At 42.6% G+C, this 25,339-nt stretch overlaps 1 protein-coding gene across 4 annotated transcripts in view; it reads left to right on the top strand.

Annotated features, from left to right (window-relative positions):
* AAK1 (AP2 associated kinase 1) overlaps positions 1-25,339 on the top strand; it is a 171,689-nt gene that overhangs the window by 50,894 nt on the left and 95,456 nt on the right. For all 4 annotated transcript variants that reach the window (XM_082671739.1, XM_082671738.1, XM_082671737.1 and 1 more), the window contains exon 3: positions 20,911-21,029. In XM_082671739.1, the coding sequence (XP_082527865.1) occupies positions 20,911-21,029 (119 nt within the window). The remainder of the gene's footprint in view (positions 1-20,910; positions 21,030-25,339) is intronic.

Here is a 25,339-nt window from a genome sequence, read left to right as displayed (position 1 = left end):
CCTAAGCCACTGGTAGGGTTTACTTAATTTAGTCACACACACAGGTTTTCATATAAAGAGATACTCTGATTCTGTTATAAGTGTTCTCAGTATACTGCTATTTTTACTTTTTACTTCAAAAAGATTTGAAATGTCCCTGATCCTGGAACAGTGGTCCCCAAACTGGCAGATGATCTGTACTGACCGGGAAACTTAAAAAAAAAAAAAAAGATCCCAGGACCCCACCCATGACTACTGAATCAGACTGTTTATCAGCATTTAGCTTATATTTACCAACTACTTTATCAGCGATGTAATATGTACTTGGTATATTGGATACTTAATAAGTGGCATATGAATTTATCCAGAGCCTGCTGAGAGGACAAAAGGTTTCGTTTTTTTAAAACACTTAGTGCATTACGTTCAGTGCAGCATTGTAAAGCGAATCTGTTTTTTCCTGCAATAATATAAGAATGAATATTGAAAGTCATTCTCTAAACATGTTCAGAAACGGTTTGTTTGAAAATGGACCGGCCCACTTGCGCAGTGCCAAATGGGGTCTACTAAACTGCAGCGAAATGTTTTAATCAGGGCTTTAACAAAGGCAGTAATTAAAAAATGTACACTCATGGTAAATGGGTTGAGAACTGACATGAATAAAACACTTTGAGTAAAATATAGGTTATTTTGTTAATTTGTTTTGAAACTCAGCACCTTTTAAAAAGTTAATTATTAAAAAACACAATCCTAAAATATACATTTGGCTGTCCTTCTCCTCGGGCAGGTGGTGACTGTCGTTTTGCATGTAGACTGAATACAGCAATAGCACATACTCTGCTTGAAAGCTGTTGCGTATTAATACTTCCTGCCTTCACAGAGGTGGTCTCATTCAGTCTTCCAGTTTTACAGATGGGGAAGCTGAGACCCAGTGAGGAGAAGTGAGTTGCTCCAAATGTGTTGATCAAGACTTTCTATAGGCACATAGTAGTTACCTACTTAAAGTAGCTGAAATGCAAAAGGAAAATGTTCCAAAGATAAGGTGGGGCGTCTCTCAAGGAACCTGGGAGCAGGAGTGCTGCTGACCCTGGGCAGGGTCTGAGATGAGGAACAACAAGACTCTGGGGGGTGGGCTGGGGGGCCTCTGTCTCTGTCTCTCCTGTATCTCTGCTTTTTTTCTGCTCCTGCTTTGGTTTTCTCTTCCTCTCTGCATGTGGACTTCCCTGTTCATCCATGTCGCTCAACATGGCTACCGTACCACTCCCACTTGCACTTGTTACAGCTTAAGTTGCATGCACAGACTTCCACCAAATTCCACTTTTCCGAGGGAGAGAAACTGATTGGCCCAAGCTTGAGCCAGATATCCTTACTGATCCCATCAATTCCAGCAAGGATGAGGGTGAGGGTATTAGTTAATCAAACATGACTGGTAGGGGAAAGGGAGTGTCCAGAGAGAGGTGAATCGCTGAGGTGAGCAGACACCGTGAAGTTGTATTTTAAAAGTACACTAAGAAATTGTTGTATTCCAGGAGGAAAATGAGGAGGACTTGAACGAAGGCAATGGCAGTGAGTATGGGAAGAAGTAAGCAGATTTGAGAGAGATGGAGAAAGATCAATGAGCTCTGGTAGTTAGTTGGGTTTTGGGGAGAAGGAGTTGTTGAAGATAGGGAGTGGGGGAGGTGATGGTCACATTCACCATAATAGGCAACATGGGAAAGGTGGCTTGAGACGGGGGGGGGGACACACGGGGCTTGATTTCAGTTCAAACATGTTGAGTTTGGAGTGCATGTGAAAATTACAAGTGGAAATGTCTATCGAGTTAATTGAGAAAGTCCAATATATGAGTCTGGACCTCTGGGGAGAATTGACAATCTTGTGAATGTAATTAAAGGATGCTGAAATGCTTAATGGGTGAACTTGCTTAGGGAGCATTTATAGAGTGAAGAGATGCAAAAGGAAAATGTTCAAAAGATAAGGTGGGGGGTGACTCAGGACTGAACCCTGAAGAAACACTAGCATTTAAGGAGCAGGGAGAGGATGAAGAACTCTAAAGGAGATCAAGAAATAGAGAGTAGGAGAACTGAGCATGCAGTGTCCTTTTCTTTGGAAGCCCAAAGGGAAAGCTTTGGATTCAAGACTGTCACCAGTGAAAAGTATGCATGGCAGTCAGGTGGGATAACGTCTGAAAAATAGTGTACTGGACTGAGGTGCAGAGCCGGCGTTGGAGAGGACAGAAACCAGATTACAGGAGGTTTCTGAATGACTGGGAGGTAGACTGAGGAGGGAGAGAAGAATATAGGCAATTAACAATGTCTGGTTGTGGAGAAGAGGAAAGGGGTAGTAGCCAGTTGGATCAAGAAAAGGGTGAAGAGTTGTTTTTCCTCTTTTTTCTTTCTAAGATCAGAGAGACTTGGAGCATGTTTAAATACTGGAGGGAGTGAGGCGGTAGAGAGAAACAACTGAAAATACAAGAGAGGAGGGATAATTTCTGGAGTAAAGTTCTTAAAGGGGGAGTGGCTGTCTCCAGGGACAGGAAGGGGGATGGAGGCAAAGATGGGGTTGATATAGAGAACTTAGAAGAGAGAGGGGTGTGAAAGTTGAGGGACACAGGGTGGATTCAGGACTTTTCAGGACTTGGGAACTGTTGGTAGGTTGGGGTGGTGGAAGAGAGGAGGCGACGGCTTTTGGTATTGAGATTTTCCTTAAACGATGCTTTTGACCCTGAGAATAATTTTAGAAACAAAAGTGGGTAGTTGTGCTATACAGATCCGTGGGCATTTGGGGGGAAAGTGTTACACCCGGGAACAGGATCTCGGTGCATTTGTACTGTTGTCTGAGCCAGGTTGTTGATGTGCTTAGCATTGGACTCTCAGGTTTCTTTAGGATTGAATCACTAATTGCAATGAAGCAGGCTCACACCAGACAGCATCTCTTAATATTCAGCATCCAGAGAAAAGCCTAAAGGCATCTTTGTGTTCAAAATTTCACTGAAAACTGAAAAGTTCCCACACTTCCATACTCTTGCTAACATAGCCTGTATGGTCTGATTTTGTCTAATGCTAACTAGTTTTCACTTCATCCAAAACCCTTGACTTGCCGTAATTAATTACTGCTAGAAAGCCAAGAGGTAAGGTTCCGTGTTCCCTTTTACAGCCCTGGGAGTGGGATGCGAGTGCAGTGAGTTCTCCTTCCTCCTCCTCCACACAGGCTTTCCCCTCCGGCTGAGACCCATTTCCCCGGTTCCCCTTAGTGAAGATGAAGGTGAAAGAGATAACCAAGGACGGTGACAAGAATTTGAATTTAAGAATAAGAATACCGTCTCCTCCATCCCCACTGCCTCCCTGACCTAAAATGTAAGCCCCATTGGAATGTGTGGCTACTTGGTCTGGGTCCTTTACACCTCCTGTGGGGACAGATGTGGTGGGGATCAGTACCTGCCCTCCTTTCTGCCTCAGTGTAGATTGCAGCCTGCCTCCTACTGTTCGGGTGACTGCAGAGGGCAAGAGAATACGGTAGGGCCAGCAAGGAGGAACTGTAACTCAAGCTTTGTAGCTGAAATTCCTCCCACAGTCTGGTCCTGCAGGCAGGTCTGGGAAATGATCTCCTCCACTTTGCTGGAAGGTAGAAGATGTGCTGAAAACTGATGCCCCAGTAGTTACTTGGCGCTCTCCCATATTGTCACTCAGCTCTCCCTGTCACGGGGTGGTGAGGGGGGGTTACCTAGCATGGAACCCAGTAGGAAGAGTGTTGGGGCACCACTTTGCCCCCTCGTGGTGGGGGAGCACATTTTACAGGGTAGCCTGGTTCCTCAGGACAGCACAGCAGCCCACTCCTAAATGCGTGGTGCCAGAGGTCAGTGACGGAAAGTTCAGTGAATTCTCTGCTTTGCTCTGGCTCACTTTTCTTATTGGTAAAATGGGACTTGAGTCTCTGAATGGACGATGGGTAATTCGATGAGAAAATCACAGTAGAATGTGCTAGAGGAGCCTTAGAAGAATGTTGTGTAGGTGGGCTTTAGGAAATGAGCCTGCTAGGCACAGATCCAGGGCACTGGACACGGGCCCAGGTTATTGGGGTTCTGCTGCTTACGGAGTGAACCAATGGTTCCCCATCGGATGACGGGTGTACTAATACTTGCCTCACAGGGTTGTCACGAGGGTGCAGTTAGAGGATGCATGTGAAAATGCTCGGCACAGAGCTGAATCTTGATAGTGCTATTTTTGGATGTATCCTAAACAGATGTGCTATCAAGTAGCTGGAAGAAGTGAAGGTGGATGGAGCACAGGCCATGTGGCCCGAATATTGTGGAGTGTTCTATTGTATGTTTCTTTCTCTTTGTATTCTGATTACTTTAGTGTTAACAACAGAGCAATTTCTCAGCGTGCAGTCCAGGGTGGTGATGCTTCTGTGATCATTGACTTGACCTCTTAAGCTCAGAGGCCTTTGTTTTCTAGGCATATGTGCCTATGTCAATCACCAGGTGAACTCAGGCCTTGAAGAACGTCTCATAAGCATGGTTAATTGAGCTGATTATTATAATTCAACTGGTATCCACTTGCTTTTGTGTTTCTGTGTGTATCGTGTTTATACCGCCATGAAACTCAAGCATAGTTGTTAACATATAAATATTTAAAAATAGTATTCTAGGGCTTCCCTGGTGGCGCAGTGGTTGAGAGTCTGCCTGCTGATGCAGGGGACACGGGCTTGTGCCCCGGACTGGGAAGATCCCACATGCCGCAGAGCGGCTGGGCGCGTGAGCCATGGCCGCTGGGCCTGCGCGTCCGGAGCCTGTGCTCCGCAACGGGAGAGGCCACAACAGTGAGAGGCCCGCGTACCACAAAAATAAAAATAAAAATAGTATTCTATTAAGGACTAATGCTCCTTTTATAGTTGGTGGGTGTCAGTCATTGTGTATCATATATTTTAATCATGGAAAGTCACTGAAAAGAGAGGTTGGGCTAGAGTCATGGTCTGGGGAAACCTGGGAGTGTACGTGGGGCTTTCTAGACCCCTCTCAGGACCACTTATCTCTCAACGCCATCATCTTTCTCCTTTTGTACCTGCTTAGTGCTGCCATCAGGCTGCACAGGCACTGCTCCACCTCACTGCCCTGACCGTGTTGCAGGGTTGGGAAAATTTCCCAGGAAATTAGCCAGTCAGGATTACAGTAAGCATAGAAACAAATTAATGCAAAAAACCCACGATGAACAAAATATCAGAATTTTAAATAAAAACAAGATCAGCCATATTGGAGCCTGAGGCAAAACGAAAAACCAGTACTGATCCTGTCTTTATTTTATTTTATTTATTTTTAAATTTTACTTATTTTTGGCTGCATTGGGTCTTCGTTGCTGCGCTTGGGCTTTCTCTAGTTGCGGCGAGCGGGGGCTACTCTTCATTGCAGTGTGCGGGCTTCTCATTGTGGTGGCTTCTCTTGTTGCAGAGCATGGGCTCTAGGTGCGTGGGCTTCAGTAGTTGTGGCACGTGGGCTCAGTAGTTGCAGCACACGGACTCTAGAGCGCAGGCTCAGTAGTTGTGGCACACGGGCTTTGTTGCTCTGCAGCATGTGGGATCTTCCCGGACCAGAACTCGAACCCATGTCCCCTGCATTGGTAGGCAGATCCTAGCCACTGTGCTACCAGGGAAGCCCTGTCTTTATTTTAAAAATGATATTTGTTCATCATGGATTTTTTGTATTAATTTTCATTTTAAAATACATTTTAAAATATTATTTATCTTGATTACTGAGTTTTGGGGCACTCCCATAAATTTTATGCTCCAGACATGTGCCTTACTCCCCTCACCCCAGTCCCAGCCCTGGTTTTACACCAAAGGCAGGGGAAATTTTCTCTGCATGGAATTTTGTGCATTGGTCCACCTTGCTGTGCTCCTTCCTGGTCCTTTTTGGAGACTTACCTTCTCAATACGCCTCCCAGGGTTTGGAGGACAGGTTTTTCTTTAAAAATAAACAACAAAAGGAGGGGTTTTTTTGTTTGTCTGTTTTTTATAATTTAAGAAAGATAATATATGGTCATTATAGAAAATTTAGAAAATAAAGAAAAGGATAAGGAAGAAAGTAATCAACTGCAATCCCATCATCCTCAGGTAAATCAGGCCTTAGATCTTCCTTAGATCTTTGTATATTAATGCAGGTTCTATTTTAATGTAAATCTAATTTTTAACTTAAAAATTCCCACTCTTCAAGTGCAATTTTTAATATGCTGTTTTAACACTGTTCTGGATGCTTTCTGTTAAACGAGGCTTATGGTTAAAACTATTAAAATTTAGATCATATCAGAGCTCATGTATTTTATAAACATACTGGTGCAAGGTGTCTTAGGGTCATCGGGTTTCAAGGAACAGAAATTTAATTCAAATTAGAGTAAGTCAAAAGGAATGCACTGAATAAATATAGGGGAACCTTCCAGAACCCAACAGCAGGAGGTGAAGCTAGATTTTGTGAGTCTTGCAAAGTCATCAGGTATCTCTTTTGTCCATCTCTCTCCCCTTGGAGCCTCATAGTCTCAAATTGCAGCTTCTTCCAAGTGTCTGCTCTGATATCTTGCCTTTTTTTGCAAAACACTCTTCTCTGCTTTTTTGTGAGCATGGATGTGACTGACAGTAGCTACCAGCCTGGTCTGCATGGCTGTCCAACACTGTCTGACTCCGGTTCCTGAGTTGTTACTAGGATTCTCAAGAGAGAATGTGTGCCAGCTACCCACTCCTGGTCCCGGTAGCAATGGCCAGGAGAAGGGAGCCACTTGATGTAATGCATCTAATCATTATTTCAGCATGGGGTGAAGGGTAAGGTAAGCTAGACTAATGTGTTTCCTACAAAGAATAAAAATAAAGTAAAATCTTTGCCCTCTGAGAGAATATAGTCCTCAGGAAAGACTGCTATGCAGACAAGTGGGATAATCATCAGGGTTAGAAAATAAAGTAGGGATGGGCATTCTGTTAGGTCAGAGTTCACATAGGAGGCCTGGTTTGAGCTACACTTGGACTTACAGTTACTCATTTACTATTTAAAGAGAAGGCAGCCATTCCAGATAGAGAATACCAGCAAAAAGCACCGAGACACCGAAGGACACTGGCCAGGCCAGTGTGGGCTCCAGATTCTGTTGCGACTTGCATGCCACATTAGGGGTGGGATTTTATCTTGTAGGTGGTCGAGGCAAGAGGAGTATTCTGAGCAGGGGAGCAACATTACTGGATTGCTATTAGTTTAGGAAACATCTATTAATCATCTGCTATGTACCAAACACCGTGCTAGCCCTGAGGACTCCAAGAGAAATAAGAAGCTCCTCTTGCCATTTTAATTTTCTTTGGTGACTCAGAGAGCAATGTAGAATGTTGTCCTTACGGTTTCATAGTATTCAAAGTCCTTAAACTGGTGTTGAATGATAACATCAAAGTATACTTTATGCAAAAAATATAAAGTATCATATAGTATATAATAAAGTATTATGATAACATAACAAGTATTTCTACCAAGGCAGAAAAAAGTGGTTTCCTGTTTCCTTTAGCCTGTGTAGCAGGGGGAGATGAACATATGTGGGGGGGAGCCACAGTGCACTGTGATGAGTGCAACAATAGAGGTGCAGGCCAAATGTGTGATAATGTGAAAGCCTGGGGGCGATTATCAGGGAAAGGGAAGAAAGACTTCATGAAAGAGGTGTTATTTTAACAATCTTCAACTCCTTTTATCTAGCAGAGGATTGGGTCAGGGTCTTCGAGGCAGAGGGAATGAAATGCAGCAAAAAGGTTAAAGTTCTGAAAGCTTGGTGGTAGAGGAGGGAGCATGGGGAGATAGAGCTGGGTGAGGACAGGGAAGTATTCAGATGATAAAGGTCTAGAGCAGGGCTTCCCTGGTGGTGCAGTGGTTGAGAGTCCGCCTGCCGATGCAGGGGACACAGGTTCGTGCCCCGTTCCGGGAGGATCCCACATGCCGCGGAGCGGCTGGGCCCGTGAGCCATGGCCGCTGAGCCTGCGCATCCGGAGCCTGTGCTCCGCAACGGGAGAGGTCACAACATTGAGAGGCCCGTGTACCGCAAAAAATAAATAAATAAATAAATAAATAAATATAAATAAAGGTCTAGAGCATATGTTGTTGGTGGGAGTGTAAAATGATACAGCCACTTTGGGAAAAGGTCTGGCAGGTTCTTGTAAAATTAAACGTATACCTATACAGTGGCCTAGCACTCACATTCTTGAGTATTAGGTATTTACCCAAGAGAAATAAAAACATGGAACACAAAAAGACTTGTACAAGAACGCATAGAGAGCTTTGTTCATAATAGTTCCAAATTTGAAATAACCCAAATGTCTTACCTGTAAGAGAGAGGATAAACAGGTCAGCAGTAAAAGTGACAAACTACTGACACACTCCACAGTATAAACTATTATGATGAGGGAAAGATCCTTACACAAAAAAGCACATACTGTATGGTTCCATTTATATGAAGTTTTAAAGTTGGCAAAACTAGAAATAGATTTAAAAAATCAAAACAGAGGTTGTCTCTAGGGGGGATATGAGAGTGGGATTGTCTGGAAAGGGGTATGAGGGAACTTTCTGGGTTATGGAAAGGTTTTATATCTTGATAGGGGTTTGGGTTACACGAGTGTATGCGTTTATCAAAACTCATCCAATAATACACTTGAGATTTATACATTTCACTGTAACTAGATTTTATTTCTACTCGACCTCCACAAAAGAACCATGAATTCTGAATACGAGTTAAAGAGATGCATGCTGACGTGTTTAGGGTGAGGTGCACCGAGGTCTGCACCTTACTTGGAAATGCATCAAAAATAAGGTGAGTTGATGTTTGTGTAGATGGATGATAAATATTTGATAAAACAAGTAGAGCAAAATGTTAATAATTGTAGACTCTAGGTGGTGAGTATATGGATGTTTGCTGTATGGTCTTTTCAATTTTGCTATGTGTTTGAAATTTCTCACAATAAAATGGGGGAAAATATAAAGGTTCTTAACGTACTGCTGTGTTAAGGAATTTGGTCTTTATTCTGGCTTTGGGAAGTTAATGAATGCTTTTAAGAGGAGTTTTTAGATATGAATTTTAGAATGGAAAGAGATCCAAGGCATGGAAACTTAGGATTCTATTTTAGTTCCAGTAAAAAAAGAGAAGTATATGAAGGAGCATCAGGGATGGAAGAGAAGTGTGGATTCCAGAGAGGTTTAGGGGATAGAATTGTTAAGACTTGGGGAAATCAACTTGGGTGATGGTGAGAGTTGAGGTGGAGAGGAGATTGTGAACTGGTGCACAAGTACTGGGTAAGGAGCCACGACCTGGGGTGGGTGCATGACGGTGATGGGTAGTACAGTCAGATATCCTGAACCTCAGAGGAAAGGCTTTAGCGTGAAGTTAGGTTGGAATGCTCTGTGATTAGCTGTTGGGAGCTGAGAAAACATCACCCTGCTTCCCAGGATGAGGGCTCATCTCCCACATAACTAGGAGGGTCGAGGCAGATTAGGATGACCTGGATAAAGCAGATGTGTCTGGAGATCAGTTCTCGTGAAACATAAAGAATTGAAAACTTTTATATCATGTACCTTTGATGTCAGTGCCTGTCCCAGGAGAACAGAAGACACAGCTTAACCTGGCTTCTGAGCTCAAATCACCACAGTAGAAAACGCTCTTTCTGGAACAGGATGCTTTTTCCGGAACAGGATGCTGTTTCTGGAACAGAGCTAGTTAACCTGATCTTACTACAAAAGCGCAAAGTGCAGAACATGAAGTACGCTTTGAAGCATGAAGTTAAAGTGGAATGTTCTGGAATTAGCACTTGGAACCTGAGAGACCGTCAGCCAAGCTTTGGCTTTGCCAAAACCCCAGTTCTCCTTTGGAGACTGTGGACCAGTAACACACATCAAACATTGGTGGAAATGATTCGAGCCGGAGCTTGAGTGTCTGTGGCGGGCGGTGACGAATCCGGGCACGGATGTCGTGCCCTCTGGCTGACCCCAGCTGCTCTCTTGGTTTGCACACCACTTACTAGAAGATTGCTGGCACCCGTGGCTTGGGCTGAGGGTGGGGTTGATACAGTTCACGCCCGAGAGGCTCTCTGCTTCTTCGCGTGAGGGATGAGGCAGCACCGAGCAAGGGGGAGTTTGATTTCTTTTCCTTCTCAACTGAAGAGGGTTTCATTTCCAGCTCAAGTGTTCTTTTTAAAAGACGGGGTCACAGGCAGAACAAGTACCACTCTGCGACAGCACAGAGATTTCCGTGAAGATGCAGCTCGTGCGTGTTGCCCCAGTACGCTGTCCAGTTGGCTTAGTCTCAGACGACCCTCGGCCGTACTGAGCCACACGCTCAGGGTTTTTCTCTGGGGGGTGGGCTGCCTCTTCAATTAGTGTCCCTTCTACCCCATGCTAGATTCTAACCTTCTGGAAAGCTGGCACTGTATATAGTGTGGTTTGGTTTGGTTTGGTTTGGTGTGATGTGGGATTTTTTTTTTTTTTTTTTTGGTTTCCTTAGGGTGCTAGGCAAGCACTTGAGGATCTTTTATGCAGGGGCCACTGTGCTGCATGACACAGCCACAGTGAGTTATTCGTTGTCCTTGCCCTTGTGCAGTTTACAGGGTTCAGGGAAAGAAGGCATCAAACCAGGAATTACCTACCTAAGTATTTAACTATACTCCTGCTACATTCCGAAGGAAAAGAGGAGGGTGCTGTGCGAAACAAGGATGTAACCTGATCAGAAGAGGGGATGGGGGCCAGGGGCAGTCAGGGGAGGCCCAACCAAGGCGGGTAACACGTAGCCTGAAACTTGAGGGCTGACTCGTAGAAGTTGGTCAGGCCAAGAATGAGGTGAATAGGGCAAAAAGATTGCACAGCAATCTTTAGGTAGCGTGGGGCACAAGCAACATCAAGAAGAAAGAAGGCGATTGTGGCTGGAACAGAGTGAGCAGTGAGAGGCTGTGGTGAGAATGAGGTTGGAGAGAGAGAGAGATCACATCCTATCATGCGGTGCCTTGCAGGCCGTGCCAGCATTTGGAGTTTCCTTCTAAGGAGCCAGAAGCCACTGAGGAGTTTCAAACAGGAGAATGATATTCAATTTCTGTTTTTATAAGATCACCCTGGCTTGTAATAATAGAGAAGAGAAAGTTGGCTCAGTGTGATCTGGGGATGTCAGTGAACAAAGGATATGGCCCTGCTGATGTCTCTCATCATTTCTCTCTACGTTTGCTAGACAGCCAAGCCCATGGAAACAGTTCAGACAAGGTGGGCCCGGTGGCTCTGGGAAAGGCCCTCTTCTGGTCGGTCTCAGCTGATGACAGGCCAGGTCCAATGTGCTCTGGTTCTATGTGCAGTAATTCACAAGCCTCTGGTGTGTGTGAGCCAACTTGATTTCTTAAATGCTAACCTTTGTTCCAGGTAGGCAGGTGCCTTCTCTGGAAATGTCTATTATTATTATTATTATTATTATTTTTAAAGACTCATGCCAAAAGAGAATGGAGATGAACTGGAGATGTTCCCTAGTTGTTGCAGTCCTAGAAAGGAAGAGCCACCTGCCAGCTGTCCCGTGTTCAACCGGGGCTGTGGCCTTCATTGGGTTCCGTTGATGTTTCTGTATCACTGCCAGAGTTTGCCAGTGGCTGACTCTGTGCCCACAGCTCTCGATGGAGAGAGAGGAAGTTGAGTACCTCAAGTCATCTCCCATCTGGGTGTTCTTCCTGCCTGGGGATAGGACTGCTTTGACATGTTCCCCAGAAAGAGTTGGCACATGGTGATTTTTAATTTGAGGCAAGTGAGGAGAGATTGATGTTAAAAAACAAACCCCAAGTCCCCACTGAAATCAGTGTTGACAAATGCTTCAAATTGACCTTTTCTCCTGCAGAATCTTTGCTGTGCTCCTTGCCATCTGTTCTAGAGTTTAGAACATTTTTGTTCCTTCTGAAACTTCTGGCCAAGTTGTCTTGAATAAATTGTGGATGGATGTTTGTCAGCCTCTTCGTCGTTACTCCCCGTGGGAGCTGACAAACACTGCAGACAGTGCACTCAAGTTCTCCCTCTCACCGGGCCACTGAGGGAGGCCAAGCTTTGGACAGGCCCCTTGGCTTTCACCATGTCTTTTCCCTAACCTTCCCTGATAATGGAGGTGTCTTGTAGGGTCCGCTGCAGGGAAGGAGGGAGGGACGGCAGCATGGGAGAGTGGACCAAGGTCAGGGCCAGGAATTGGTATGCCTGTTTTTCAGTCCTGGCCCTGCCTCTAGGTGGCGGTACTAGGGAGGCCCCTTGGGCCTTTCTCCATGCCTCAGTTTCCCAGCTAGTCAAGTAGAGATTGTCGTACATGTCCTGCTACTTCACAAGGCTCTCATAAAGGTTGAGGCAGGGCTGTCTCATTCAGTCCAAGCCTGGAAATAGGCTTCCTTAACTTGCACAGGGGTGAAGAGCTTTTCTAAAGTTATAGCTGGGATTTAAAAAGTGGGAGATTTCTCCTAAAAATCTAGCTTCACTTGGAAATCAAAAAACTTGGCAACCCTCAGCCCACGTTCCTCCATGGCAGCAACTGGCCTTCACTGAGGAGCGGCTGCCCCGTGAGCTGGGCGTGCGCTTTCTGGTTTGCACGGTCTCACCACTCCCCGTGATCTCCCATCATTAGACTCCCTCTGTACACTTTGTTATACCTGCACTGTTTCCCTCCCTTAGATGATCTGTCTGGCCCCTGTAGGTATTTGAGTTTATGCCCTTTATCTCAAGAAGATACTCCAGATTTAGAACTTTATGATAAGTCAGATGTCTATCACACAAATACAAAGAACTTTGGTGGGGAGGAGGTAAGGAGGGAACCTATATTCATCACATACCACCTATGTGCTCGGTGCTTTGCCTGTCGTTTAATCCTCCCCAAAGCTAAGAGGTAGCTCTCAGCTGCCCTTGACAGGTGAGAGGACAGGGCCTCAGTGAGATCATGGCTTTCCTGAGCTGGGGTTTGAACCTCATCTGTTGGACTCTAAAGGAATACTCCACGGTCTCAGTGTAAAGTGGACGTGGTGGCCCCGCCTCCCCCCGCCCCCCAGGCTGCCTGCGCACATTTGTGTCTGTGGTAGGCTAGTAGGTAAGGGCCGTCTGCGTGACTTTCAGTGCTGTAGTCCTTTTTTCTTCATAAAATACTTTTACATAGGGCTACAGAACATTCTTTGGGTTTTTTTCTCTTTTAAAGCAGAGTTTCCCCCCTTTTTTCTAGCATCTTTTTCAGAATGAATAATAAGCAGATAAAAGGAAGCTGTGTGCAGAGCCCTACTCTTAAGTGGAGCCACTTTCCCTCGTGGGACCACTGCAGCACCTCCTGTAATCCTATGTCTCTGAGCAAACCGTTCATTTAAATACCACTCATTTTGCCTTAATTTCTGCAGTTGAGGAAATGGACACCAAAGAGATCCAGCAACTCGTCCAGTGTTGCCCTTTCTTTTACATCTCCCGGATACATCCCACTTTAACTGGGTTCTCTCTCTGATTCTTTAGTTAAGCTTCAGGAGGCTGTTTTATTCTAGTTTTCTCTTCCTCAAGTAATTCCAAGAGAAACTACATTAAGTAAACAGCATTCATCAGAGTAAACCTTATTTTGAAAGAGAAATGCAGAATTTGTAGGATGGAGAAGTGGAGGACACGAGCAGAGTGTGAAGTTTTCCTCACTTCGTTTTGTTTCCTCACTTTAGTTTGTCTGCTCTTATCGCACACAAGTGGAAGCCATTCCTAAAGGTGTAGATGGGGCTTGTGATAGGAAATGAAGTCCCTTTTACCTGCAGGAAATAAGCAAGCAGCAGGTTTTAGTGCCCCGACTCTAGGCCCGATTTTTAAATATCCACCAAAACCTCTTTGGCAGCAAATCCAGAAACCCTGTTTCAGCACCAGGATGGGCTTTGTCTCATGGTCTCATCATTCTCATTGTCTGCCCCCCTGTTTCCCATCTCCGTGCATGTCACTGCTCAGATCATCAGTTTGGTGTTTTCCTTCTCTTCCCTATCACCTTCCCTCCCGATCCCTCACTCGTCCTTGCTAAGTGGAGTCACTGGTGTCTTGATTCATTCAGAACAGCCCCCAAGGCCTGGTACCAGCTAGCATGATTCCATATTTGAGATTAAGCCAGGAGAGGTACTACACTTACTTCAAAAGCCCCATTGCCAGTGTTGAATATTTATGGCCAGGCTCCTTGAAGAGGTTGTGTTTAAAAGATTTCAGTCAAGATAATGATGTTGATGACCATGATCTCTTGCTGATGTCAGAGTTGAGATTTTAGAAATTATATAACACCCTCCCCCCCCCCCCGTGTATTACAAATTCTTACCTGCCTTTTTCTCCCAGGATAGAACTAGGCATTTCTGTCATCTTTGCTTGAGAGGTAGAAGTCCAAGTTATCTCAGTAATTTCATTGGTGACTCCATGATCCTATGCTTACTAAAGGCTTTTATCAGTAAAGTGGAAAGCAGGTAATCCTAAGAGTTTAAACGATGAAGGATCTATTGGGAAATGCAAATTAAAACCACAATTAAAAACTACCACTGGCATTTTTCACAGACCTAGAACCAAAAATTTCACAATTTGTATGGAAACACAAAAGACCCCGAATAGCCAAAGCAATCTTGAGAATGAAAAACGGACCTGGAGGAATCAGGCTCCCTGACTTCAGACTATACTACAAAGCTACAATAATCAAGACAGTATGGTACTGGCACAAAAACAGAAATATAGATCAATGGAACAGGATAGAAAGCCCAGAGATAAACCCACACACATATGGTCACCTTATCTTTGATAAAGGAAGCAGGACTGTACAGTGGAGAAAGGACAGCCTCTTCAGTAAGTGGTGCTGGGAAAACTGGACAGGTACATGTAAAAGTATGAGATTAGAACACTCCCTAACACCATACACAAAAATAAGCTCAAAATGGATTAAAGACCTAAATGTAAGGACAGAAACTATCAAACTCTTAGAGGAAAAACATAGGCAGAACACTCTATGACATAAATCACAGCAAGATCCTTTTTGACCCACCTCCTAGAGAAATGGAAATAAAAACAAAAATAAACAAATGGGACCGAATGAAACTTCAAAGCTTTTGCACAGCAAAGGAAACCATAAACAAGACCAAAAGACAACCCTCAGAATGGGAGAAAATATTTGCAAATGAAGCAACTGACAAAGGATTAATCTCCAAAATTTACAAGCAGCTCAATAACAAAAAAACAACCCAATCCAAAAATGGGCAGAAGACCTAAATAGACATTTCTCCAAAGAAGATATACAGTCTGACAACAAACACATGAAAGAATGCTCAACATCATTAATCATTAGAGAAATGCAAGTCAAAACTATAATGAGGGCTTCCCTGGTGGTGCAGTGGTTGAGAGTCCGCCTGCCGATGCAGGGGACATGGGTTCGTGCCCCAGTCTGGGAAGATCCCACATGCCGCAGAGTGGCTGGGCCTGTGAGCCATGGCCGCTGGGCCTGCGTGTCCAGAGCCTGTGCTCCTCAACGGGAGAGGCCACAACAGTGAGAGGCCCACGTACCGCAAAAAAAAAAAAAAACAATGAGATATCATCTCACACCAGTCAGAATGGCCATCATCAAAAAATCTATAAACAATAGATGCTGGAGAGGATGTGGAGAAAAGGGAACACTCTTGCACTGCTGGTGGGAATGTGAATTGGTACAGTCACTATGGAGAACAGTATGGAGGATCCTTAAAAAACTACAAGTAGAACACCCATATGACCCAGCAGTCCCAGTACTGGGCATATACCCTGAGAAAACCATAATTCAAAAAGAGTCATGTACCAAAATGTTCATTGCAGCTCTATTTACAATAGCCAGGACATGGAAACAACCTAAGTGTCCATCATCGGATGAACGGATAAAGAAGATGTGGCACATATATGCAATGGAATATTACTCAGCCATAAAAAGAAACGAAATTGAGTTATTTGTAGTGAGGTGGATGGACCTAGAGTCTGTCATACAGAGTGAAGTAAGTCAGAAAGAGAAAGACAAATACCGTATGCTAACACATATATATGGAATCTAAGAAAAAAAAATGTCATGCAGAACCCAGGGGTAAGACAGGAATAAAGACACAGACCTACTAGAGAATGGACTTGAGGATATGGGGAGGGGGAAGGGTAAGCTGTGACAAAGTGAGAGAGTGGCATGGACATATATACACTACCAAACGTAAAATAGCTAGTGGGAAGCAGCTGCATAGCACGGGGAGATCAGCTCGGTGCTTTGTGACCACCTAGAGGGGTGAGATAGGGAGGGTGGGAGGGAGGGAGATGCGAGGGGGAAGGGATATGGGAACATATGTGTGTGTGTGACTGATACACTTTGTTATGAAGCAGAAACTAGCACACCATTGTAAAGCAATTATACTCCAATAAAGATGTAAAAAAAAATAGATATGGGAACATAAAAAAAACACAAATATCACTACACACTCACTAGAATGGCTAAAATAAGAAGACCAGTAATACCAAGTGTTGATGACAAAACGGGGTCTGTATCCCTATGTGGCAGTAATTACCTTGAGTTGTACGGTAGCTGTTCCTTTCCGTGGGCCATGTGCTTGGGTTTGCCACCGTCTCCACCAGTCTCTGCAGCCTTTCCTGTAGTAACATTAAGAGGAGAGTTAGTTCATTTTTGAGGCCTCGTTACGTGTCACGCACTACTCTAGGGCACGAAGATACAAAGGGGAACCAAGCAGACAAAATCTCTAAATTCACAGTGAGTGGTAAGTACCCATCCACATCATCAAAAATTAGAGGGAGAAAGTTAGACCAAGAGTGCTATGTATTTTAGGGAAAGTGGGAGAAAGCATGTTTCTTTATGGAAGTAAAAAAAAATTTTTTTTAATTTATTTATTTTTGGCTGCGTTGGGTCTTCATTGCTGCACGTGGGCTTTCTCTAGTTGTGGCGAGCAGGGGCTACTCTTCATTGCGGTGCACGGGCTTCTCATTGCGGTGACTTCTCTTGTTGTGCAGCACGGGCTCTAGGCGTGTGGGCTTCAGTAGTTGTGGCGTGTGGGCTCTAGAGCGCAGGCTCAGTAGTTGTGGTGCATGGGCTTAGTTGCTCCGCAGCATGTGAGATCTTCCCGGAGCAGGCTTGAACCCGTGTCCCCTGAATTGGCAGGTGGATTCTTAACCACTGCGCCACCAGGAAAGCCCAAAAAATATTTCTGTATTTAAAGTTAATAGGTAAAAGTGTGTCTGTGTCAAAATTATCCTGCCTCTTTCACTTACCTCACATAATGGATCAGATCCTTTTTCCCTTTATGATTCAATAAATTCATGAATTTTCCCACAAATGGATTTCAGTGTAATCATGGAGATTATCTTAGTTTCAGACAATGCCAGTAGGCAGCGAGATTGGCACAGGCTCTGCTGAATGTTAGCTTTTCTTACCTCTGTCCAACCTCTCCCCAGCTCAGCTTTAGATTTTTCCATTTAATCAAGATCTAGGGATGCACCTCAACCTGAGGTAAGCACCTCGGGCTTCCCTGGTAGCGCAGTGGTTGAGAGTCCGCCTGCTGATGCAGGGGACACGGGTTCGTGACCCGGTCCGGGAAGATCCCACATGCTGCAGAGCGGCTAGGCCCATGAGCCATGGCCGCTGAGCCTGCGCATCCGGAGCCTGTGCTCCGCAACGGGAGAGGCCAAAACAGTGAGAGGCCTGCGTACCGCAAATAAAAAGAAAAAACAAACAAACAAAAAAGCCATTAAGGTAAGCACCTCTCTTGAAGTCTTATAGCTGCCTTCTGTAATCCCCGCACCCTCTTTAGCTGTGGCTGAGAATCTTATTACCCTGATCTGTGTGGTGGATGTGGGCCTGTGGTGGAGAAGTGTCTCGAGTCGTGCTCTGTGCCCTCTACCTTAAATTTACACTCTGTTTGGTCAACTACATGGTGTAAGTGGTTAACATCTTTAAAGGGACAAATCCTTTCAGGCTTCAATTTTTGATCTCATGATCAAGAAACCCTGATTTAAATGCTTCTCACCTGCAAATAAGCGCTTTTATAGGCATAGATGCCTAAAACGTGGTTCTGTCTATGTGAAGCATAGTGGTTCATTGCGTTGCCTTTAGATCTATGTTGGTCATAGGCTTTGAGGATCTGGGCTGGCTCTTCTCAACCAGTTGTCCTTGACTGGATCATGTGGTAGGCCTCTGACCCGTTTCTTCAGTCTGGTCTGGAAAGGTCATCTTGCTACCTGGCAAAGAAAGCTGACTGCTCCCATCTGGTGGCAGTTATCTCAAGTTGCCGCATCACCAACCTGCTTCTAAAGACTTGCCTCATTCTTTAGTGGTGCCATGCATCACAGAACTGCAGGAACTAGTCATTCCCAGCTTTTGTTCTGCAGGACTGTCAGGTGTGTCCTTATTCTCTAAATGAGTATTGCATAGTTTTCACTAAAATAAGTGAAGTGGAAAGAACATTTTTTAGATAATCAGGACGGTGAAACTGGTCCAGGTTCTGCCCATAACTAGCCATGGGATCCTAAGCCTCACTTGTTTCCTCCCCGCATAAAGCAAACTGCTTGGACTAAGGCTCTCTCGAAACACTACTGGTGTAAAGTCTGTAGTTCTGTGATTTTTTTTTTAATTCAAAATATCTGTAAAATGAAAACCCTCTTTTATTATTCACAAAACAATTATGACTATACATAGAAATTTTATAATTTATACTATCATTTTCCCCAATTTTATTTTATTTTTTTTCATTTTCCCCAATTTTAATTGCTAAGACACATCATGAATTTAATGGCTTTTGGCATGGGGGAAAGGAAGACAAATACTACTGCATTAAATGTACATATTTATTATAAGAAAATTCTGATATCCTAAAAATTAAAATGTAAAAAATATGCATCTTAGAATTGAGGAGGTTTTTTTTGCATGTGTAATTAGACCTCTACTTGTCAATGCATGCTAGAATTTAAAAAATCTTCTATAGTAAATACTCAAAATTGTAGAGTTAAATTGACAGCTGAGCAGTGTGAGTGGACTTTAAAGTATTACAAGAAAATGTTATTGAGGCACAAAACTTAGAGACATGACAGCTGAAATGAAAGATTGTATGGTGAACTTTACTGTTTATCTGAGTACTGAAGAGCACAAGGACAGGAAATATACAAGCATGCAGTCTTTGATAAATCATTATCAAAATGCGCTTTTGGAACATTTGAGCCCATTAAACAATTTTTTTACCACAGAATTATGTGTGTATTTTATGAAAACGTGCAACAGTGCTTTATGATTAAAGCTCTCTTTGGTTGCATGGTACAGAATCTGACTCAAGTTAATTTGAAAAAGAACAGTTATTTTAAAGATACAACAGGAAATATCTTGAACATCAACAGACAGGTACTGGAGGGCTGCTGGGTCTCAGAGGATTTAGAGTGGAATGATTGGGACCCAAGTCTTATATCTCAGGTCTGAGGTCTCTATAATCACTGCTAATTACCTTGTATCAATTTTGCACGTGGCTGCTTGCCCCAGTACTATGCCATGACCTCAGTTCAACTTCCTGTACTGCTGACTTGTCTCTGTGTTCGGCTCCATCCAATTAGACATCACCTCCGTGCAAAGAATAGCCTAGCAATTTTTTTCACTACCCAGGGTCAGTGCGCAGGATAGTTCAAGCTAAATTATGCAGGTGTGTGAGCAGGCAGATGGACTAAGTGTCTGATATAACTGCTGCTTATCCCAAAGCCTTCAACTTTGATAGCTTTGCTGCACATTATCTACCCAAACCCCTCTTAACAGTGGCACTGAATGCCTCTTACGGTGTTTGGGGAGTGAGGTCAAGGTTAGGAGCTCTAAGAATTTGTGGGACGCTAAGGCATAACCAATTCAGAGCACTGAAGAATTTCTTTTGGAGTTATAGTAACTTCTTTTAATGAATTATGAACTGTCTTTTAGAGAAGGGTTAGTGCAGACATTAAAAACTCTGCCCAGTAATCGTCATACTTGCCTGGTATCTGCTGTGTAGAATAGTACTTTCCTAACTATGTCTGTGTCTTCTCAACAGCCCATGAGGTAGGGAGGGCAGGAGGAATCCTCAGAGTGTATTGTTGATTTGAGTTGGGGGATGGGGTGAGGAAGGATGAGAAAAAAGGAAGAGAAGGAGATTCTTGAAATTAATTGCCAACTATTCATAGAGCAATTCTTGAAATAATTTCCGAGCCTCTCTTTAAGTGTTGGACTTACGTTTTTTTAAAGAAGTCCTTGGTTGGATCTAATCTCTTTGAGCCTCTGTTTTCTTCAGCTAGTAATTGTTGTCTTAAGGGAAAAAATATCACCCAGCCTCACAGGATTGTGGTATGAATTAAACAAGAGCTCAAAGTGCCTAGGATAGCAGTTGGAATGTAGTTGGTTCTTTTTTTTCATCCATTCATTCATCTGTTTATCTGTAGTTTCTTTGGAAGATAATTACTGTTCTTCCTGTTTTTTTTTAGATAGACGTTTAGGAACAATTTTTCTTTCTTTACTTAAATGACCTCATATCCTTTTTTTTTGAATTTTATTTATTTATTTTTTATACAGCAGGTTCTTATTAGTTATCTACTTTATACATATTAGTGTATATATGTCAATCCCAATCTCCCAATTCATCCCACCACCACCTCCCCCGCCCATTTCCCCGCTGGTGTCCATACATTTGTTCTCTACATGTGCCTCTATTTCTGCCTTGCAAGCTGGAGGAACAATTTTTCTGACTTGCTACCCAATCCCACATGTGATACCTTTGAGTCCCCAGAATCTTAAGAATGCTTTCTATGCCAGGCCAGCCCTAGGCCTAGCTGATGATGACATCAGTACCATTAACAGTGACATCAGCAAACTACAGCCACCATGGTCATTTGATTGACTTTTTAAACATGACTCAAAAGAGCTTGTATGTGTGTTTCTCTCACAGGTGGATTTGCTATCGTGTTTCTGGTGAGGACAAGCAATGGGATGAAATGTGCCTTGAAACGCATGTTTGTCAACAATGAGCATGATCTCCAGGTGTGCAAGAGAGAAATACAGATAATGGTAAGGCTGCCCCTCAGACTTGGGACTGCTTGTTTAAAATGGGGAGAGGGACTGTGCCCTCTCATGAGAAAGCCAGTGGGGGGCTTCTTCCCTTCCCTGAGATGGCAGAGAGGCCTTGCACAAAATGGGAGGGAACAGCCATGGGGTGTAGGACGCTGCTCCTGCCTTGGTCACTCTTAGCTAGAGAGTTGAGGAGAAAGGAGCATAGTGAGAGAACCGACCAATTTTCAGGTCAGAGAAATAGTTTGAGGCATTGGGAAAAATGTACTTAACAACTTCGTTCCCAGAATTAACTATGGAGATCCTAGCTTCCCAACAAACCTCCTCTTTCCATCTTATCATCTATCAGCTACCAGTCCTAGTTTTCAACCCTCTCAAGCCCTTCAGCATTCCGTGAACATATCCTTTCATACCTTTATATTACGTAAATGTAGTTCTTTCCCCCGGAATGCTTTTCCCTTTTTTTTTTTTTTTTTTTGCCTAGAAACTGCTTACTCATACAATACTCTGTGATCCCATTTATAAAAGTCTAAGAACAAGCAAAAGTGATCTGTGGTAATAGAGATCAGAAAGTGGTCATCTGGGTGTGGAAAATTCACTAGAAGGGGGTATGTGGGAACTTCCTAGGCCATGGAAATTGTTCTGTATCTTGTTTTAGGTAGTGGTTATGGCTACACCATTGTCTGAACTCAGTTGGACACCTTAAGATCTGTGCATTTTATTATATATTAATTATATCTCACATCTTAAAAACTTAATAAGTTTTCAAGATTTAGGTTCATATTGTGTTTAAAGAAAGAGACCCTATTTGTTAGATATATGATGAAATATTTGTGGATGAAATAATATGATTTCTTGAAATTAAACAAGTGGATTTAGAAGAGAAACAAGATTGGCGATGAATTGATTACTGTATAAGCAGGGTGATGGGTATATGGGAATTTGTTGGAGTTGTCTCTTTCTTTCACTTCTGTTTGACATTATACATTTAAGAAATTTGGATAGTCTTTGTGTTTCCACAGTACTTTTCTTTATGCCAATTGTATTGCTTACCTTGTTACTTTATAAGTGATGCTGCCTTTAGAAAGTAAGTTATTTAAAATCAGAAACTTTGTATTCCAGTACACTACCTGACATAAAGTAAATACTTAAACTTTGGATGAAATGAATGTGTGAAATGGTCATAGCAGATGCAGATGTTCACCTAGAGGTGATGACTCCTTTGTGCCCTACATTTTAATACTCTTGGTTTTTTTTAAATTTAATTTTATTTATTTATACAGTAGGTTCTTATGAGTTATCTGTTTTATACATATTAGCATATATATATGTCAATCCCAATCTCCCAATTCATCCCCCTCCCCACCCCCTCTTTCCCAGTGCTCCTGCTAAGAGTAGAGAGAGGCCCAAAAAATGGTGAGGGTGGCATTGTAGGGATTCCATCAGGCTTTGCTTACCCTGGTGGGGTTGCCCTTTCAGTGGCTACTTAGAGTAACAAGTTGTACAACTTAGGATTTTAGAGAGCCTGGTACTATGTAGATTCCAGAAGGCTGCAACTATTTGGGAAGGAACTGTTGGTAGAAATAAGTGTTGCTGTCATCATTGCAAAACAGACAAAAAACCCCCAAGGCTTATATACATACAGCCAGGGCCACGTGGAACTCTCTGCAAGGCACCAACGTCCTCCCTCTCCCCTGCCACTCAGCTGCAAACAGCTGTGCTCACCGTATTTCCCTTCCTCCACCCAGTGTTTTCGGGATGCTATTCCTCCTTCTCCTCCCACCTTGCCTCTTCCTTGCTCAGCTCTCGCACTCCATTTGCTCTCTTTGCTTCTGCTCTTTCCTCTGCCTGGAATGCATTTCTCATTCATTTTCTGGTGTTAGAAGAGTAATCCCACTCTTTAACTTTCTCCCACTCATTCAGAAACATTTTTGGAGGGCTTTCTTTGTGCTGGGCAGGTGCTAGAGTAAAGGAGCTAAGAAGATGCGGGCCCCTTTGGAGCTCACAAATTAATGGACCTGATTAGGAATTAAATTACATGATTCAAGTTCTGGCCCAGCCATGTATTAGCTGCGAGAGTTTTGTTTTTTAACTTGTTTTTTCAAAACTTAAATACCCAAATAGTTGAACTAAGCTTATTGTAAAAAAAACATCAAGCAATTCCCTGAGGGGGGCTCCTATGCCACTGCAAGGTCCCAGAGGCCACCACTTTTAGTGGATTCATTTGATACATTTCTAAATAGCAGGCTGATATTGCTAATTCTTTTTCCCCCCTCCATTTTAGGTGTTACATACTATGGAAGGTAAAAAGTTAACTCTCTTTCATCGCCTGCCTGCCCTTCACTCTAAATACTTGCATTATTCTCATCTCTCATTCTGCCACAGTAGCAGTATGTTTGGCAGTATGTTAGTTATATTAGTATTAGTTTTTACATTATTATGTAAGAAAACGTTATTTTTGCTAAATCTTCTAAGTGGACTCTGATTACTATTCCTCTCTTACATAATTCTCTTTTCACTGGAATTAATAATCATCTTGTCTTTTAGGTTTTTTAAATCTTAGTTTTCTGTGTACTTTTGTGCAACTTAATTTCAAACTCTCCCCAAGTTGTTTAAATCATTTTAAAAATACTTTTGAACACAGTGTTCTGTCTGTTTTATCTTCTTGAAGAAATCTCTCTCAGTCTTTGGACTTGAGGGAATATAGGTTGGTTGCTCTCTAGGCCTCATTTACTTCTTATCGTGGAATTTTCTAGCTATTCTCTTTGCTTCTTTCTCGTTAGATTTGTTAACTCCTCTTTTTGCTCTGCTTTCTCCTTTTGGTGGAACTTGTCCTCCAGGAGCTTCCTGATGTGCGGTAGGTAAATTTTGGAGAACTTGCAGGTCTGGAAATGTCTTCGTTTTACATTCACACATGTGATAGTTTGCATATAAAATTCTGGATTGGAAATCAGTTCATTAGATACGTGAAAGCATTGCTGTACTATATTTTAGCTTTCATTGTTGAGCTTTGGGAAGTCCGAAGTCATTCTAATACCTGGTCCTTTGGCTGCGACCCATTTTTTCTCCCCAGAAGTTTATAAATTCTTCTTTGTTTACAGTGTTATGAAATTTGTTGATGATATATACCTTGGTGTGTGCATTTCTTATTTATTTTAGTTGTTTGGTGGTCTCATTTAATCTAGAAACTCGAATCCTTATGTGGGGGAATTTTAGTTTGTCTCATTTGATGATTTCCTTTTCTGTCTTCCTTCACTATCAGTATTTGGATGTTAGTTATCCTGAACTGATTTTCTAATTTTTTGTTTTCTTCCTTTTTTTTTTTCATGTCTTTGTCTTTTCCCTCTACATTCCAGCAGATTTTCTCAGCTTTATATTCAACCATCCTGTTGAATTTTTTATATATCAGGTTAATTTCTAAGACCTTCTTGTTGGTTTTGTTTTGTTTTGTTTTGTTTTGGATTTTGATGAAATCCAGTTTATTAGTTTTTCCTTTTGTCAGTTGTATTTTTGGTGTCATTTCTAAGAACTCTTTGCCTAGCTCTCCATTCCAAAGATTTTCTCTTATTTTTTTTTCTATAAGTTTTACATTTTGCATTTAAGTCTGTGACCCATTTTGAGTTAACTTTATATAAGGCATGAGACTTCGGTTGAAGAACATTTTGTTTCTTGTGGGTGTCCATTTGTTGAAAAGGCTGCCTTTCCTCTTTTGTCAAAAATCAGTTGGGCCTATTTGTGACGGTTGATCTCCAGACCTTTCTCTATTCTCTGTTCTGTCCCATTAATCTATGTGTCTATCCCTCTGCCAACACCACACAGCCTTGATTACTGTAGCTTTATAATGTCTTGAAATCAGGCTGATTCCTCCTACTTCTTTTTCTCCCAAAATTGTTTTTTTAACTATTCTAGTTCTTTTGTCTTTTCATATAAATTTTAGAATAAACTTATCTATATCTACAGAATGTCTTGCTATAATTTTGGTAGGAATTTCATTAAACTGTTATATCAGTTTGGGGAGAAATGGCCTCTTTTCTCTGTTTAGTCTTCCAATAAATGAACATGGCACCTCTCTGCATTTATTTACATCTTTGATTTCTTTCATCAGCATTGTGTAGTTTTCAGCATAATGGCCTTGTACATGTTCTTAGATTTATATCTAGGTTTTTGTTTTTGTTTTGAGTGATTATAAATGGTATTGGGTAATTAATTTTGGTGCGCATACTTTTATTGCTGGGATGTAGAAAATCACTTGATTTTTCTGTGTTTATTTTGTATCTTATAACCTTGCTGACCTTGTTTACTAGTTCTGG

The sequence above is a fragment of the Grampus griseus genome, assembly GCF_964374135.1.
Source record: "Grampus griseus genome assembly, chromosome: 15".
In the NCBI taxonomy this organism is placed as follows: Eukaryota; Metazoa; Chordata; class Mammalia; order Artiodactyla; family Delphinidae; genus Grampus; species Grampus griseus.
Note: the sequence above shows the minus strand (reverse complement) of the source record. Positions and strands in the feature narration are given on the sequence as shown.